This window comes from Lutra lutra, chromosome 3 (assembly GCF_902655055.1).
Source record: "Lutra lutra chromosome 3, mLutLut1.2, whole genome shotgun sequence".
In the NCBI taxonomy this organism is placed as follows: domain Eukaryota; kingdom Metazoa; phylum Chordata; class Mammalia; order Carnivora; family Mustelidae; genus Lutra; species Lutra lutra.
Genome location: NC_062280.1, coordinates 63508633 through 63527081, shown reverse-complemented (window position 1 = coordinate 63527081; position 18449 = coordinate 63508633). Strand labels below are relative to the sequence as shown.

The 18449-nt window shown below is 33.5% G+C and overlaps 2 protein-coding genes across 11 annotated transcripts in view; both read left to right on the top strand.

The window, feature by feature from the left end:
* Window positions 1-18449, top strand: part of LOC125095498 (sodium channel protein type 3 subunit alpha) — a 1188574-nt gene that overhangs the window by 351261 nt on the left and 818864 nt on the right. The window lies entirely within an intron of this gene.
* Window positions 1-18449, top strand: part of LOC125095495 (sodium channel protein type 1 subunit alpha) — a 152912-nt gene that overhangs the window by 123402 nt on the left and 11061 nt on the right. For 9 of the 10 annotated variants that reach the window (XM_047721972.1, XM_047721973.1, XM_047721971.1 and 6 more), the window contains 6 exons: window positions 2368-2488; window positions 4347-4501; window positions 6407-6580; window positions 7882-8004; window positions 15192-15473; window positions 17881-17934. In XM_047721972.1, coding sequence (XP_047577928.1) covers window positions 2368-2488; window positions 4347-4501; window positions 6407-6580; window positions 7882-8004; window positions 15192-15473; window positions 17881-17934 — 909 coding nt within the window. The remainder of the gene's footprint in view (window positions 1-2367; window positions 2489-4346; window positions 4502-6406; window positions 6581-7881; window positions 8005-15191; window positions 15474-17880; window positions 17935-18449) is intronic. The other variant, XM_047721977.1, reaches the window with a different exon arrangement.

Sequence of the window (18449 nt, the reverse complement as noted above, 5' to 3'; positions counted from 1 at the left end):
TTCACCTTGGTTAAAACACAACTTCTGTGAAGGATAGATTCAGGAAATTTAGTTGGAGTGCTAAGTGGAGACAAAAAACAAAACAAAACAAAACAAAACAAAAAGCTTCATTTGGCAATAATATATGAAACAGAGGTATTCATTCACCAAATAGGAATTTGGAAGATGAGACTGAGAGACGGGTTATTTCAAAGGTAGAATTTAACAAATTTGACTTTAGATTACTGTCAATATTAGAAAACAGTAAGAACAAAGGAGAGTTTGAGTCTGTTTGCTCAAAGAATGATATTGCAAACAACCAGCATCAAACTTGGTTAAAGAAGGGGTGCCTGGATGGCTCAGTGGGTTAGGCCTGCCTTCGGCTCAGGTCGTGGTCTCAGGGTCCTGGGATTGAACCCTGCATCAGGCTCTCTGCTCGGCAGGAAGCCTGCTTCCCTCTCTGTTTCTGCCTGCCTCTCTGCCTGCTTGTGATCTCTCTCTCTGTGTCAAATAAATAAATAAAATCTTTAAAAAAAAAAAAAAGCCACCAAAATGTTAAAAAAAAAAAAAAAAGAAAACTTGGTTAAAGGAATAGGTTAGGATAGGGGGAAAAAAAAGTCATGACTGAGAGCATGTTGAGTCTGAGTAACATTAGGCACACCTTTACTTTCTTACAATAGTTCAGGCAGACTATAGAATATACTTGTATTGCTTGAGAAGTATTTGGAAATTAATTTGTAAGCATGTGTGGGATCACTTGTCTATACCTAGTAACTGGCAATATATTACAAAGTTGGGTTGTACAGAAGAATAGCTGATGTTCAAGAATATTCCTAAGAATAAAGTTTGATATATTGGCAATAGCACTCTCATCTGTAGAAAATTTGAACTAGTTAGACCTGGAGTAATTCTGTGAATATAAAAAATGTAGCAATTTATTTTATCATTATCCACACAAGACACATCAGAGGAGGATATTTATGGAGGCAATCAGGAGGCATTTGATAAAATTAATTGCATATTATTTTAGGTTCACATCTTTTTACCTTTTTTTTAAAGATTTTATTTATTTATTTGACAGAGAGCGCGAGAGCAGAAACACAAACAGGGGGAGTAGGAGAGGGAGAAGCAGGCTTCCTGCTGAGCAAGGAGCCCGAGGTGGGGGTCGATCCCAGGACCCTGGGATCATGAACCGAGCTGAAGGCAGAGGCTTACCTTAATACTCACAGTGGCTGATTGGAAATCTGAAATCTAGGTGACTAATAACGGTACTTAGGAATGGATACTAAGTTTGATATGGAGGCTGATATTTGGTACCATATCTGAAGAACTGTGGTAAACAAAAGGTGGATTTGTCCAAAATTTTTAAAGACTTCCCAAGTATTACTTTAAAAAAATCTCCCTGTGAGCTGGGTACTATACGTAAGCAATGAATTACTGAATTGTACTCCTGAAGCCAATATTACACTAGATGTTAACTAAAATTTAAATAAAAACTTGAAATAAAACAACCAAAATTTCCCTGTGATTTGAAGTAAAACTATATAAAAAAGCGTTTTATTATTGCTTGCACAGAAGTTACTATTGTGGCATTTGCTTTATAACAAATATGTAATTAGTTTGGCAGAATTACTGTAAACAAAAATTAAATAGAACTCATGTCTACAGCTACCCAAGAGCTAGCTTATTGTAGCTGATGAAACAATTTCTGTGAAGATACTGAATATTTATATTATACAAAATTCCATAGTTTGTGGTGTGAACAGGTGTCTTTGCTTTTTGTTTTTCACTTCAAGATCGAATTCTAGATTCTCTGCACTTGTTAGACTAAACTTGCTATTTTTTCCAATGGATTATTTTCAGTTTTAAATTGACAGAAAAAATGGTAGGAGAATCAATATATTGTTTTAGAAACAGTGTGATTGCCCAGAAGACAGAGCATGGACTTTGGGCTCAGGAGTAATTTTCTCAAATATTGGCTTTCTCATTTACTGGTTATATGATGTTAGACAAATTACTTAACCTGGCTGACCCTTAGCTCCCTCATCTGCAAAATGAGAAAAATTACACTAACTTTCCTTCCCCCTCACCCTCCCTCTTGGGGCTTCTCTAATTCAGTGGTTGGCTTAGTACCAGTTCCGGAGGACCATTTGTAACTTCATAATGTAACAATTTGATTTCACACGAAAATTGTGAGTAATGGAAAAGGAGAAAACACAGACAATTTCCTTATTTCCCTTTCTTATTCAACCCTCTTTTCTTCAAACTTAAAATCTCTTCGCTTCAAGGAGAATCCAAACTCAGTTCATAGCACTAATTCTTCTTTTTTCTAAACTATTTGTTACTGAAATTAAAGGGATGTACTTTTTATGTCTATCTCATGCGCAGAAACTTAATGAAAGCAGTAGCTCCTCGGAAGGCAGCACTGTAGACATTGGTGCACCAGCAGAAGAACAGCCTGTAGTAGAACCCGAGGAAACCCTTGAACCTGAAGCCTGTTTCACTGAAGGTAAGAAAATGGCCTTTATGTTAATCTTGGAATGGAAAAGAACGTTTAGTAGATATATGTCAGTGACCTCCAATATGCTAACAGTTTTAAAATCTGTGGTTATTTTTGGTTAAATCTGCCCATTATGTATAAAGATCACAAACATGGAAAAAAACTATTTTTAACGTAATCAAAACTAGTAATGTGTATTTTTAAAAATAAAATCGTGATTTCACAAGGAGTGGCATCTTAAACACTAATCCTAATTCTCATACACAGAATTTGCCTTAAAAATAACTTTCTGGAGGTGCCTGGGTGGCTCAGTGGGTTAAAGCCTCTGCCTTCCACTCAGGTCATGATCCCAGGGTCCTGGGATCGAGCCCCTGCATCGGGCTCTCTGCTCAGCAGGGAGCCTGCTCCCCCCCCCACCCCCCGCCTGCTTCTTTGTCTACTTGTGATCTCTGTCTGTCAAATAAATAAATAAAATCTTAAAAAAAATAACTTTGCTGACTACTAAAGTTAAATGACAGGCAAATATAAACTGTATTTTTTAGCAAAATCATCATTTTCCAAAGCTTATTGGACAAAGCAGGAAATAAACACAGCCCCATACCCAATACCTGAACAGAACCTATTTGAGCCTGGTACAATATGGACAATAGTTTTAAGAGCTTTGTTTTCCCCATGATTAGCATTTCCCATGGTCTGATTTTCTCAGGATTTTGAGTTTTGAAGATATGAATATATTTGCATTTTCTCTACTTAGTGGTCTCTTCTTCATAGGCCTGATGTATATTGTTTCCCTCTATTTCCCAGTATAAATTCCACATATCACTCAAGGTCCTTCTCAAAAGTACCTTCATCTGATCATGGTGGAAGGGAGCCTCTTATTCATTATTATTCCTCTCAACAGCTATTAGTAAACATACCCATTTAATTCTCTTGATAACTTTTTGTATATTATCTCAGGAGAGCTCTTCTCTTTCTGTTTTGAACTGTTGTATTTTACTGTCCTTTTTCCTCTGTCCTTTCCTTCCTTCCCTTTTCCCTCTTCTTCCAGCATACTTGACTTTTTCTTTTTTTTCTTTTGTGTTTTTTGAGGGTCTTTTGGGCGGGGCGGGGTGGGAGTTTGGATTTTGGGTTGTTTTGTTTTGTTTTGCATTGAGGTGGGCTTCCTGAGTTTATATATATTTTTGAAAACAAGAATTTAAGGTTCTTGATGGCAAGGTCCATGTGCTGTACCTTTTTTCTTTTTGCCTTAAAAAAATGTTATTTGTATCCTCCATGGTGCTTACAATGGTAATCACGGATGGTTTGAATGAGTAAAAGCAGTATAAGGAAGGTAATGACAAATCAAAGCAAAGCCAAGCAATCACATTTTAATGGACGAAATTAATTTTGAAAATTATATGAGCTCTTCTAGAAACACCACAAGAAAACAAAACAGTAACAAACCCAGCATTGTTGGGGGAGATCTACATCATTATTCCATAACCTCTTTAAAAGGGAAGTTCGCTCTTTATAATTAATCTCATTTTGAACTCCTCTAGAGTGACTTCAACAGAGAGCAGTAGCATGACATAGTACAGGGCAAAGCTACCTTACATTTGTTTGTACTTTACAGAGGTCTTTTTCGGACAAGAAGAGTCAAAGCAGAAAAAGCAGGTAGTATTAGCCAGTGAACTGTTTAAGGAGGCTGAATAATTTTCACAGCCTCATACAGCTAATGAACATGCTCTTACTACACCAGGCTTAGAGTTATCCTAGCAAGATGGAGATGGTAATTGTAGTGAGAAGATGAATCAGGGACATGCTAAAGAGTATTACTAAAGCAGCAGAAGTTACTTCATCTACTCCTCTTTGAACACTATACTTGCAGGCTGTGTACAAAGATTTAAATGTTGTCAAATCAGTGTGGAAGAAGGGAGGGGGAAACAATGGTGGAACCTGAGAAGAACGTGTTTCCGAATAGTTGAACATAACTGGTTTGAGACCTTCATTGTCTTCATGATTCTGCTTAGTAGTGGTGCACTGGTAAGTGACTATTAAGCAAAAGCGGTACAATATTAAGTTTACGATAATCTAATACTAATGACTTATTAATCCTTTCTATTACATTTTTTTAGTATTCAATGCATTTCCTTCCCTAAAACCCTCATCCTGCATCCATTTTCATTTTCATGATGTCAACTATTAACTCTGATAAGCCTCATTATCTCTACTTAGGACTTCTTCCTTAAATATATATACATCTCTAAATCCATCCATCCATCCATCCATCCATCCATCCATTCATTCACTTACCACCCACCCATCCACCCCCTCACTCTTCTGTCTCTAACACATTTTGCATTACCTCCACATCCTATCTTCCAGATTATAGACTTAATCTTTTAACTATGCATTTCTGGATTTATTTCTACTACATATACATACAGTTCCTAATAAGTTATTTATTAAGTTTTGCTTATTATTATGTAACCTAGAAAATTTGTCCCTCCCGCTTATTCATTATAACTAGATAATACAAATATTCAATTACCCACATTTTAAGAAGAAGGTAAGAATGACAACTCAGTGTAGTTAATGGAAATCCTGTGATGGAGTATATGTAACTTCTGAATTCTGATGAATATTGCTTCTGAATGGTATTGTTATTACCTCCTTATGGACAGTTAATAAGTCCTTAGGGACCACTTCTCTGTCCCTTTTAAATTGTGTCCACTATTCTTATGCTACTCAGGAAACAAGGAATATGAATATTGGTAACAATAAATATTGGGCAGCATGCCTAAGTGATTCATTTAAAGATTGCTTTCTCTTTTTACGATGGTTTTTACATTGAATTAATTTATATTTGTACGAAAATCACTTACAAATATATAAAGCATAACATATAGATAACATTTTAGAGAAACACTGACACAAATATACTTAAGCTATAAGACAGATAGGTGACAGACAAAATGAGCTTATCTAATTGAATACAATTACTTAAGTTTCTTTAATGTACAATTATAATTAGAACTATATTTATGAATTAGTTTGACTTGTTTAGGAAACAGTTCTTGATGTCATATCCTGATGGTGCTACCCCAACTTTTCCTTTTATGTCATTTCTTTTGCTTTCTCCTGTTGATTTTTTGCCATAAAAAAGAGGTTGAAGCAATAAAAAAATGGAGGTTTATATTTTTCATAAAGCAGAAGTATAAATAAGCCTATATTTCCCATATTTCTCTGATGACATAAACTTTCTCTGCATGCCACTTTATACAAGAAATAGTCTTTTGTCCCTGAAACAAATGTGAGCCTTAGATGTAAAGTATAAACAGAAGTTCATACATAGTATTAGTAGAATACATATCATAATCTAAATGAAATATATTTCTATCTTATCATTGTCATACCATATCTCTGCTGAGAAATATAAACTATCAACAAAATGAAGGGGAGAGAGGGGGAAAATGAAGCCAACTATACAGTAAAATTGGACAATGTGAGGATTGACTATAACTTTCCTAAACAAGTCAAACTAATTCATAAAAACTATGCTTTTACCTCTTTCTTCTGGCTATAATATAAATGGAGAGTATAACTTTCCCCTGATTCATTAAAAGATCTTTGAGAGGAAAAAAGTTTAAAAAATTTAAAAAACAGCAATACCTACTACTCCTCTGCCCTCCTAGCCCAATGGGATGTCATATGTGTATATATATATATAGAGAGAGAGAGAGAGAGAGAAATATGTTTATATATTATATATAAATATTACATATATAATAAAAATCAGGGAAATTTTTTAAAAATAAAATCAAGGAATATATATGTGTATATGTGTGTGTATATATGTATGATCATATATATACATATAAGATCAGAAAAATAACTTAGAAGGTATAATAGTTTTAGAAAGCTAAAATATATAACTTTTCTTTATAGGCATTTGAAGACATATATATTGATCAGCGAAAGACAATTAAGACAATGTTGGAATATGCTGACAAGGTTTTCACTTACATTTTCATTCTGGAAATGCTTCTAAAATGGGTAGCATATGGCTACCAAACATATTTTACCAATGCCTGGTGTTGGCTGGACTTCTTAATTGTGGATGTAGGTATCCTGTGTATCTTTGTCTTTATCACAGTAGTTTGTCTGGCTCGTATACTAATTCTAGAAGAGAGAATCTGGACAGTATGCTATGGTGACAGGAAATGCGACAACTCTAATTCACTGAATGGTAGTGTTATAATAAGAAATAAACTTAGTATTGGTTTGGCATTGAGCGGATGGGATCTATGGTGGTTGTCTAGGGTGGGAAGGAGTATAACAATACAGCAGCTTGTAGGGAAAGTGGTGAAATAGGGTATGTTGCTTAAATTCCTTTCTATAGAGATTTTGTCATTTTGCAATAATAATATTTTATTTTTCATTGCTCTATTTTAAGTATTTCATAAGGATCAGTGGATCTCTAAAAAATGCAAAAGAAATTATAGCACATTGCAAGTAATATAAAAAGTATATTTAAGTATAAGGTAACAATATACTGAAAAATAGAAAATTTTGCCAAAATAGTGTCCAATGTATGTGAAACTGTCCAATACTAGCCACTTTTAAACCAAAGAAATTATAAGTCTGGATATGAAGTTTTGGTATATTCCTTATTTAGAGAATTTGATACCTAATATTTTCATTTCTTAGTACTCTCATATTTCATACAAGATAAGTAAATTCATTGATTTATTTACTTGGCAAATATTTATTGATTATCCATTTTCAGCCAGGTAACCACAGCAGAAGCTGTAAATTAGTATAGAAAAATCTAAGGAAGTTTCATGATGGAATTATTTATTAAGTTACATTGTTTACATAAGAATAAACTTTAGAGAAAACACAGGTGTTAGCAAGACAAACAAAAACTCACCTTCAAAAACACTGTGAAATCAATGTGCCAAGTTATTAATTTTTGAGAGTATCAATTATAATTAGTTGAACATACAGTGTAGGATTGAGATTTCTTGCTTTTGTATTTTATCACTAGCCATACAAAGCCCTAAATTCACCACAATTTAATAAAACAAAAGAAGGATGACCAATAACCTTTTCTTACACCTGAATTTCTTCCTTTTTAAAATTAATTTTTATCTGGTTTTTCTAACTAATTGCTCTACTAATAAATTTGTTTAACAGTAAATAAATTATATGACATTTAAGGTTTTTTATTCAACTACCTTTAATTAACATCCTGAAAGCTACTTTTTTTGCATCAAGCTGAAAATACTTGCTTAAAATTTTAAAAGCTTTATGGGAAATATGCAACCATTTATCTTCTGAGTAATTATAAGCAAAATTCATATTTATTCTATTATATAGTAAATTGATGATTTTATTTATTTCCTTATTTATTGATGCAGGTTTCATTGGTCAGTTTAACAGCAAATGCCTTGGGTTACTCAGAACTTGGTGCCATCAAATCTCTCAGGACACTGAGAGCTCTGAGACCTCTAAGAGCCTTATCACGATTTGAAGGGATGAGGGTAAGGAAAATGAAAGAACCTGAAGTATTACATATAGTAAAAATTTAACTAATTACATTAAATTCTATAAAAGAAAAACCCATGCATGCAAAAGGAATGGCAAATCGTTGCAAAATTGCTACTTTATCATTTTATCTGTTGCATATTTACTTCTGGGTGATATGCAAGAGAACTTGGGCCTCCCTTGAAATGATGTAATATCATTTATCTGCTGTGCTCATGAAAATGACTTTATTTCCTAATCCATCTTGGGAGTTTCCTTACAAAAAAAAAAAAACACAAACAGATGCACTATTAAAGTACTATGTGTAATGATATGATAATAATCCACTGAAGTTAAGTCTATGTTATATGCTTCTCATTTGTGATGACCTAAATTGTACTTAATGAGTTTTACCAAAAATAATGTGAATCACACATGTGCCTAAGTATAAAAGTAAAGGAAAACCATTTTTAAATATCAAAATTTTGTCTGTATAATGCCAAAGTTTGCATTATTTGAATATTCAAGTGTACCTATTAAATATTGACTGAATTTTGAACTTTTAAAAAAGGTTATGTTTAATGTAGCCTCAATTTATAACTGCCTTAATCTTTTTAATTTATATAGATAGTAATACTAACTTAAAGATTATATGTAAATCCACCCAATTTTTCATGACAATAAATAAAACATTTGTAATAGAATGAACAGAAAATATAATTTTGACTCATTACTATAAATGATTCATAAATTAAGCATAACTCAAATTTCACTTGAGTTACAGAAAATCTTATACTATTCCTTTCAAGGAAATGTTCTACCATTCCCGACGATTCATTACAGATTAGAAATGTTGTCATTATTGACCTATTATTATTTCCCATGCCTTATTAAAATTCATTAAGCATTGATATATATATATAAGATGTATAACATAGAAAAGGAGTTCCTTTTTTTTTAAAAGCCAATTTTTTTTTTCCAAAACAAAGCTGCTTAGTAGGTGTGATTCTAATAGAAAAACATTGCTTTTTTTCTGCCTAAAATATAGTTGTTTATGGAAAATGAGCTGTATTGAAGGCTTCCAATTATATCTTCTAGGTTGTTGATAGCCTTACCTGTTCTTTTAAAATAAGATTTATTGTAAATGTCACTTTTTAAGAACATGAGACTTGTTTTTATTTTCCCTAACATATATAGAAAGTTTTTCCTCATTAGAAACAATTTAACACAATATAATGCAGTCTTATTTTATTTCTCACAGAGATCTTCACATTTTTACTAAAATGTTAAAGGAAATTCTCTCCAGGGTATGTAAAAATTAAGTTTATTTTCCAGTTAAATGTCACTTTCTTTTGTTTCAGACTGGCCGTTTCAGTTCTTAAGAAAAATATTATTTTTATACATTCTACTTGAAAACATATTGCCTGAATCAAAGTGATACCTTTTAAATGCCTTCTGAAATCTGAACAATGCTAAGTATTTGAAGCGGTTATAAACATTTTGAATTTAACCTTTTGAAAATGTACTAAATCCATGATTCAAATGGCCAAATATTCCCATGTTTAATACTTTATTTCCATAACAACATTGGTCTTGTGGGTCTACCTTTGATTTTTACAGAAATAACCTTATCTATAATTATTGATCGATAATGCTTTTTATATATGTAAGGAGAGGTTAACTTTTGCAACTGAGAATGTTAAAAACATAAACTTCTTATTGATGCTGATAGGAGATGAACTCTTCTTTAAATTACAGGATTTATGAATATGGTTACTTACCTCTTGTTATAGCATATACACAACCCTAAAATGGCTGATCGTTACAACACGTTTGGCATTGTAGAGACAAAATCACCTGATTCTTGATTCTATTTCTGTGTTTCTAGTGTTTGGATTTTTTTTTTTTAACTTTCTAAAAATGTAAACATGGATGGATGATGATGAGGATAGACATAATAATGATGACTATAATTGGGAAGTGATATTTGAATATATTCAGAAACTCTCATTTTATTCTTTTCCCTAGCAGCATAAAATCACAATAGCTGTGGGAGTGTAAATCAAGCACTCATTTTATTTTTGTTGACTTGTCACTTTTTCAAGCATGTGCTTTTATGCAACATTACCAAATAAAGCATGTTGTATAGTGCTTGATAAGAAGTTAGAAAGTAATAAATTATCATCACGTTGCACTTTATGTTTTGCATGTTTTATGCACATTTCTGGCTGACAGCTTTTAAACATTTATTGTATTTCAAATTTCCAGTCCAAATTTTTCAACTTGTAAAATTGAACTGAGTGAATTGATGTTGTGAATATCTAGAGTAAAATAAAATTTGTACTAAAATTTGTATTTTAATTTTCCTAATCTAAGAAATCTTAGATACCTTCTTTTTCAAAAGAACTCAAGTCTTGATAGGGAAACAGGCAGAGACCATCATATACATAAAGTAACACCAATGTTCTGTCATATCAGATTTCTAACTAATAACAAACTATATATTTCTATTTTATATAGGATAATCTTGCTCCAACTTGGATGGGGTGGAGCGCTGGTTCCTCCCCTCAGCCCTTTATTATGGGTACTGTATTACCCCTTTTGCTACCTTTCATCCTTTCACTGTGACTTTGTGTAGTGGGATGAGGGAGGGATTGGGAAGGGTACTATTGCACCACAGTAGGGAAAATACACTCTACTCTAATCCCCTACTTTCAATTGTCTTAAATTTTCTTTTGAGAAAAATACCTTTGTGAATTTACCCTCTGTGGATGTGAACACCAACTGTTGATATTTTTATTAAGTTTCACTGAATATGATTTAGTTCTATGTATATGGAGTCTATCCATTTATGGGGAGATTTTCTGATTGGTGAGGGTGGGGGTTTAGGAATGAATGCGTGAAAATTTAAACTTGTTGATTGATGATACTATTTGAGGCATAAAACCCCTTGCCATTTTTTACACTGGTCTGGGGCCTGAAAACGGCCATCCAGATACCAGCAGTCAATTCCCAGCCTTGTTGATATGTGTGAGCAGATGCTAGGGTTCAATATTCCAGCTTTCATAAGACTGGTATTGATTATGTGACCATATTCATTTTTTATTGTGAAAATTTATAAGGGTTGTTTTCAAAATGTAATAAGGTAAAAATATATTAAGAGTTGAGTCAGCACATGTGATTTGTGTTTTAAATGGGGAAAAGTTAATATAAAGAGATCCACATGTTTGAATTTTACAGACTAGAATACCTACCTAGAAATAAAACAGAAACATTTTACCATATAGAATTTAATGTATAAACTCATTTCTTAGAGCCCAAATAACTTTCCAGGATCTTAGAAGATATCACAATGCAAACATAAATAGAAATGAATCTATATTTTATTTATTCTTGAAGTTTAAAAATAAAATAAAAGAAGGAGAGTTTTTATTCTTAAGAGAGATGACATTGGAGATTTTGTTTGGATAATTGTATCATATCTTTCGAAGATAATTATCTTAAACTCCACAACACAAATGTAATCATTAGACTTTTTAAAAGATTCCATTATTTTTCATACTTAAAAATGCGTCATTTTGTTTTGACTGCTTTTGATTTTTATTCATTTAGCTTTTGCATTTAAGTTAAAGAAGCATTAGAGGGCGCCTGGGTGGCTTAGTGGGTTAAGCCTCTGCCTTCGGCTCAGGTCATGATCCCAGGGTCCTGGGATCGAGCCCCGCATCAGGCTCCAGAGAGCCTGCTTCCCCTTCTCTCTCTACCTGCCTCTCTGACTACTTGTGATCTTTCTCTCTGTCAAATAAATAAAATCTTTGAAAAAAAAAAAAAAGAAGCATTAGAATCCATGAGTAGTATTATTTGAAGTTTAAAGATAATTTGCTCAGACAAGACATTTCTATATGTATCAAAATTCCTAACATTAATTTGCATACTTAATTATCAATCCTTCATTTTGCGTTGATTTAATAAAATACAGATAATGAATCAGATATGGGAAGAGTTTTTATAAGAATGGATTGTGGTAGAATAGAGAAATTCAATTGATGAAGTTTTGTAAAACATTTGTGAGAAGAAGCATTAATTTATTAAGACAGATCCTTCCTTAGACATCTTCTTTTCTGCATCCTGAAACCTCAGTCTGTTCTTTCCAATTTATTCAGGCCATTTCTTCCCAGTGCCTTCACCTCATGGGAAGTAATTACTGCCGTTCCCTAGAACCTGAAAAGAATTAATACACCTCCCTCTGTGCTAAACCAAGAAATGGCTTGGGACTCTTGGGAAGAGACAATTCCTTTCTCTGAACTCTGTTGCTCCATTTAAGAAATTTCAAATATGATGGACCTTTGCATAGTAAATTTCCCAATACTATGCCAAATGTTTTCCAACATTTAGTTCTTTTATCTTCATAAAAATAAACCTTTTCTCTAGACCAAATGTATGCCAACATTGCAAATCATTTCCTGAAAGACACTGCTTCAGAGTACTTACTTGCATTATGAATTACAGAGAGTTCATTTTAACACAAAACTAATCCCCAAAACAAACTGCTCACACTTATTGGCTAACCCCCAATTTCTTTGTTGTGCCGGGCTCTTTGTTCTCATCTCATATCCAAAGTAACATTAAAAATTATGTTTTCATCAATAAATGCTTACTTAGTTAATCTTTACTCCACTCATTCATTCAACCATTTTTCCCCTAAATTCAAAGTACTCTTTTACATTCCCGTATTTGAAGCATTCAAGACCTTGGAGAATTCACAAATATATTTTTGCATCTTAAGTTAAAAGAAGAAAAATCCTCTTGTCTGTCAAGATTACAGGAATGCAGGTAACTCTAATGCAGAGCAATGTGGGAACCAGATAAATGGGAGCAACTCTAAGGAGAATGAGTGAGGTAGAATGGAAAGAGCAAACACTAGATGCTACTTCTAGTCTACTTTCTGAATTTAATCTATCTTAGCCTCATTTTTTTCATTGCCAACAGAGAACACCATACTAAATTATCTCTATGGTCCTGGCCAGCAATGGAATTCTCATTCTTAAATTCAAAAGAGGAACGCTCATCTTTATTTTGGAGGCTAACGTGGAGGGCGAAGTGAGGCTCCATGAAAGAAGTGCCACGTGAACTAGACCTTGTAGAAGAAAGAATGTTCCAGAAAGGGGGACACTGGGCAAGGGATTTCAAAGGCATCTCAGTTGTCTGGTAATTGTATCAGTTGGGTTGGCATGAGGGTAGGTGGCTAGGGAAGTTTAAGCTAGAAATGTAGATGGGTGGGGTGATTTGAATACCAATATAAGGAAAATATTTGATGATCAGTGGGGATCCACCAAATAATTTTAAAGTGAGACTTAGGGATGATGAATTCATATCATATAGATGAAAGGAAGGAGAAAGTTAGAGGACTCTGACAACAGTGCCAGTATGAATCAGAGGCCAGAGCTAGGATGAACGGTAGAAATGGGAAAGAAGTACCAGAGGTGAGAAAGGGCTTGAAGAAAGAAGTGTGGAACCTACAGGTTGACATGTAAAGAACTTCAGGAAATAAGTATAGGACACCAGTATGCTGCCCAGGCTCTAAACTGGCTGTTGTAGGTACAAATGTGCATTCTAACATGTACTCTGTGTATACACAATAAAAATAAGGTGGTTTTTTTTTTTTAAAATCTGAGTGATAGACAAAATATTCAGAAAGTGAGGGAAAGACCTAACTTGATTCCAGCTATCAAATTTTGAATCCAAGAGAAATCTAAGTGTATCCACACATTTAAAATGTATAAAATAAGGATTTACTTGATCAACTGTATTACTGCACACAGGCAGATGAGGTAAGGTAAGGTGCCATGTTTCAGTTCCGTAAGCTGCGTAGGCTATATGACCTGGATCTTTCTGGATGACTCCACCATCCTATATGTTATGCTCGTTTCCTTACCTTTGCCAACAGTGGTTTTACAGTTTCCTTTGGCCCACTTAGCATACTGTTTCGGAACCCCGTAAGGCCTAGTGTTCTTTGCAAACTTGCAATACAGCTCAGAAACGTAAGGAGTTGGCTCATGTATTTGTTTTTTTGGATAGGCGATCAAAAAACTTTGCTCTAAAAATACACTGGCATCAAAAGGCAGATAGACCATATTTTGATGCTTATTGTTTATGTTGGATCAGTTTGACAAGAATAATAGAAGTACGCAGGTAGAAGTAACTTAGCTATCTGTGTTCAAGTCTGAGGCATCCTCTACGCTTATGAGCATCTTAGGTCCTGTTAGCTACTCATAAATGCAGCTCCAATGGGTACTGTCGAGGAGGGAGGACAGCCATTCCTAGAGTGTTGCCAAATATGAAACTCAGATCTTTAATCTGGGATCCAAAAATTAAGAGGGAAAAAAATGTTCCTATAGAAAAAAGAATAGATAATTATTTAGCACAGAATTTGATATTAATCACATCAGATTTGGGATCCATGTGTGGCATCCCTCCTTTTCTTACTTTCCTAGGAATCTGATTTCTATTATGTTTCATTTAAAATAAGTTTATTGAATTAAACTCAGTAAATGAAACAACTGACATGACTGGAGCTTGAAATAAACGATGTGATGATCTAATGAAATACATAATGCTAAATTGTCTTGCTTTTTATGCAAAAAATATTATTAGTCTTAGCAATGCATGAATAATTAAGGACAAAACTATAGTAGGCATTTAATACTATTTTTATATTTATACATCTGAATTTTAAATTTATTGAAGTATATTGGTCAAACCAAATTGTGTCCAAATATTTTAGTTTCATTATTTAATATATTGTCTTTTTAAAAATTAATCTTCTGTATTAAGGTTTCCTACTTCTCTTTTTTCTAATAAACAACAAATATTATAATTTCATCTGGCAGCAAATTCCTCTGATTTTGCCTTTCCTTTAACCTTTTGGTACTTCCCCTTCTCTTTCTTTAAACTTTTTTTCCTTCTTTCTTTGTTATGTTTTCTATATTTGTTTCCCTAAATGTATTGCTTAAGAACAAATGGATTTCATTTTAAGATTTTTTTGCTTTGCTTTTAAGTCCTAGAATAGTCTTGATCCAAAAAAAAAAAAAAAAAAAAGGAAAGAAAGAGAAAAAGAAAAAGAAATACCAAAGATTACTAGGGGAATGTCTTTTCCTTTTTAACAAATAAGAATTCTGACTTTTCTTTTTTTCCATTTGTGTATTAGGTGGTTGTGAATGCCCTTTTAGGAGCAATTCCATCCATCATGAATGTGCTTCTGGTTTGTCTTATATTCTGGCTAATTTTCAGCATCATGGGCGTAAATTTGTTTGCTGGCAAATTCTACCACTGTATTAACACCACAACTGGTGACATGTTTGACATCAACGAAGTGAATAATCATTCTGATTGCCTAAAACTAATAGAAAGAAATGAGACTGCCCGATGGAAAAATGTGAAAGTAAACTTTGATAATGTAGGATTTGGGTATCTCTCTTTGCTTCAAGTTGTAAGTGAACACTCTTTTCTCTGAAATTTGTTTATTGTTTGGAATAATAACAAAGTAATGACATACATCTAAGTTACTAAGAAGAGTGTAGTTATTACGAAGGAGGTTTATAGCATACTTTATTTCTAATTCTGATTTAGGAATACAAGCATATGAGCCCAGATGGGTGGCAGCTTGGGTCCGTGTGAACGCAGTGCAGCATAGTTGACAGTGAGCAGCTATTTGACTTCTTCCCAAAGGTTTTGTTTTCTCCCTGCCCATATTGTTCTCTCTTCCCATATAAACAAATTGATTATTTGTTAAGAATGCTATTATTTTCCCCATTGCAACTGGAGAGCTTTTGTCGCTGATGGATCAACCTCCCCAAACATACACACTTAACACAACTATTGGATCGGAACTAACTTGTGCCAATTACCTGCTACTGAGTTGTGTGATTTAGATTGAAGACCGGGGAATGAATGATATGTAGGTTTTAGGGTTAGATCCTCATAGTGAAATAGAAATAACACAGGATAGTGCCTGAACCCAGAAGTGAAATACAAGCAGCTGTAGTCTCACTTCAAATGACCTTTCAGTGCAAATACTTAAGTCTATTTTATCTAAATATTCATGCTTTTTCCCACTGGGTTTCTAAGCCTGATTTATGAAAGAGAAAAATAGTTCACAGTTTACAAAAATGCAAAAGGTGGTGGCCCTTTAAGGATTTGCATTTGATGCTGCTTTTGGCAGGATCTGCATCACAGCAAAGCAGTGGCTAAAAACAGAATCCAGACTGAAAAACTCAGAAAGATCTTGCTCTGTTTTGGCCACTGAAAACTCAGCTTAAAAAAAAAAAAAAAGGCTATAAAAGTTCTTTCCTTGTGTTTCCACAGAAGCTTTAGGGCAGAAATCCATTCCTACTCCCCAGGATTATGTTTTCAATTGCTCAACCAGGAGACTAACAAGCAAACAAACCTGCATTGGTCAAAACCCTCTTGCATCTCTTTCAGAGGTGTCTGTACTATGATGCCTTTACAAGTTCTTCCCATCTTCTTGTTGCAATTCCAATTTCTCTTCTCCATGTTTCTCACTTACTCTGAATATTTATGCAATTAACATAGGGATTTAAAAAAAATCTGGCAAGTATGAATTCTTTCAATATTATCGTGGACCCACGATGACATTTTCTTGAGAGTTTATTCTAACCCTTAATTAATAACCACACTTGTAAAAATCACTAAAGTGTATCGCTTCCTTTGTAAAATTGAGAAAGGAAAAAAATTTTCAAGCAATTCCTTAAAATGCTAAATAATTCTGAAAATGTAGGGTAAAGCTCTTGCAGGAAGCCATTAAATAGATTCCACCACTCTAAAGTACTACTTTATAGTTGCCTTTATGCAGAATCACCTCTGTTGATTGAAATGGTTCCTCGAATGGTTTTTTCTGTTCCTGTACCTAGTGTGTAATGGTCTTGTTCTATCATTGACCTCAGCCATTGACACTCAACATTTCCCTCTCTGACACACAAACAGCTTCTATTTTCTAGCTAAGAATCATTAGTTTTTCTTCCCTGCCATCACACCCACCCTTCTTTGGCTTTCTTGCCATGACATCCTGCACTTCACGAGTGTTAGTGTTATGAAAACAAAGATGTGTTGGGATACAGTTGCCGAAAGCTTTGCTAGACTTGCTCACTGGCTAAGAACAATCCTCTCAGACTTCTAGGGTTTAAAATGTATGTCCTATGACAAATAACAAATTACAATACTTTAATAGACGTGGGATGTCTCTTGAATCTGGTACACCCAGTGTCTACTGTATTATTTTCCATTTTTGCCCATGTGAACTCACTTTCATCAGAAACTACAGAGAAAAAAAAATAGAATAAAAGACTATTTCTGGATGCTGTGCTTCAAAATTCTTAAAAGAATAGTTGCAATTATGACTTTATATAATCCTATATGATCCTCAGACTGTTATGATCAAGAGAAATGTTAAACTTTCAGCCACTGTCATCACCAGACAAATGGGCTTCAGTGGATGACTGGAGATCTAAATTGTAATTGATTGCCTGCTACACATATTGTCAAGTGCATTGGCATTTGTGAAGCTTCCTAAAAGTATTCCACCAAATTTCGATAGCACTTCAAATTTGCATTACTCTATTAACTCTAAGGACTTGAGAAGTATTTGTGACTTAGATATCAAGCAGGAGGACATATCAGATAATCATTTTGTTTATTATGAGTTTTAGAACTGAAAAGTCTTACTAAGATATGGTATTGGTCCAAAATCCATGTAAAATTTGTTTTGAAATGCCTTTCAAAAGTGTTCCTTTAAAGAAAAAAAATAGATGAGTAAGCATATTTATTAAACATCAGGTCTGAATTATTCCAAAGTAAAGCATGCATGTCCTTTTTATTAGGCCACATTTAAGGGATGGATGGATATAATGTATGCAGCAGTTGATTCCAGAAATGTAAGTATTCCTTATATCCTGCCTTCTTATAATATGTTTAGGTACTAAAATTAATTCAGCAGAGCGTAGCAGCCAAATGGGGTGATTCTATGATGACTATTTTTAAAAAGGAAAAAATATGACTCAAATTATTATTCAAGTATAGCAGTGTTTATCAGAATGATCTTACTAAAATAAATCAAAACAAATTTTGAAAAAGTAACGCATTCATATATTTAATAACTGATGAATATCCTTCTGTTGAATATTTTTCTGTTTTGCTTTCTTTTTATCTACTCATTAAATAATCAGGAATAGTTTTGGTGTGGAGGAGCAAATGTGAAAAAAATATATGATTGCTGTCAGTAGTTGAAATGTATAGTTACTCTCCATAAATAGACAGTGTGGGAAGTTAGGGATGTTGTCCAGGCATCCTTAGATTTCTATAATAATCCCTTTCAAATTCATTCTTTTACATGATTTTAACATCCATAAATGTACTGGAGCTTTTACCAATGATGTTATCACTTCATGAT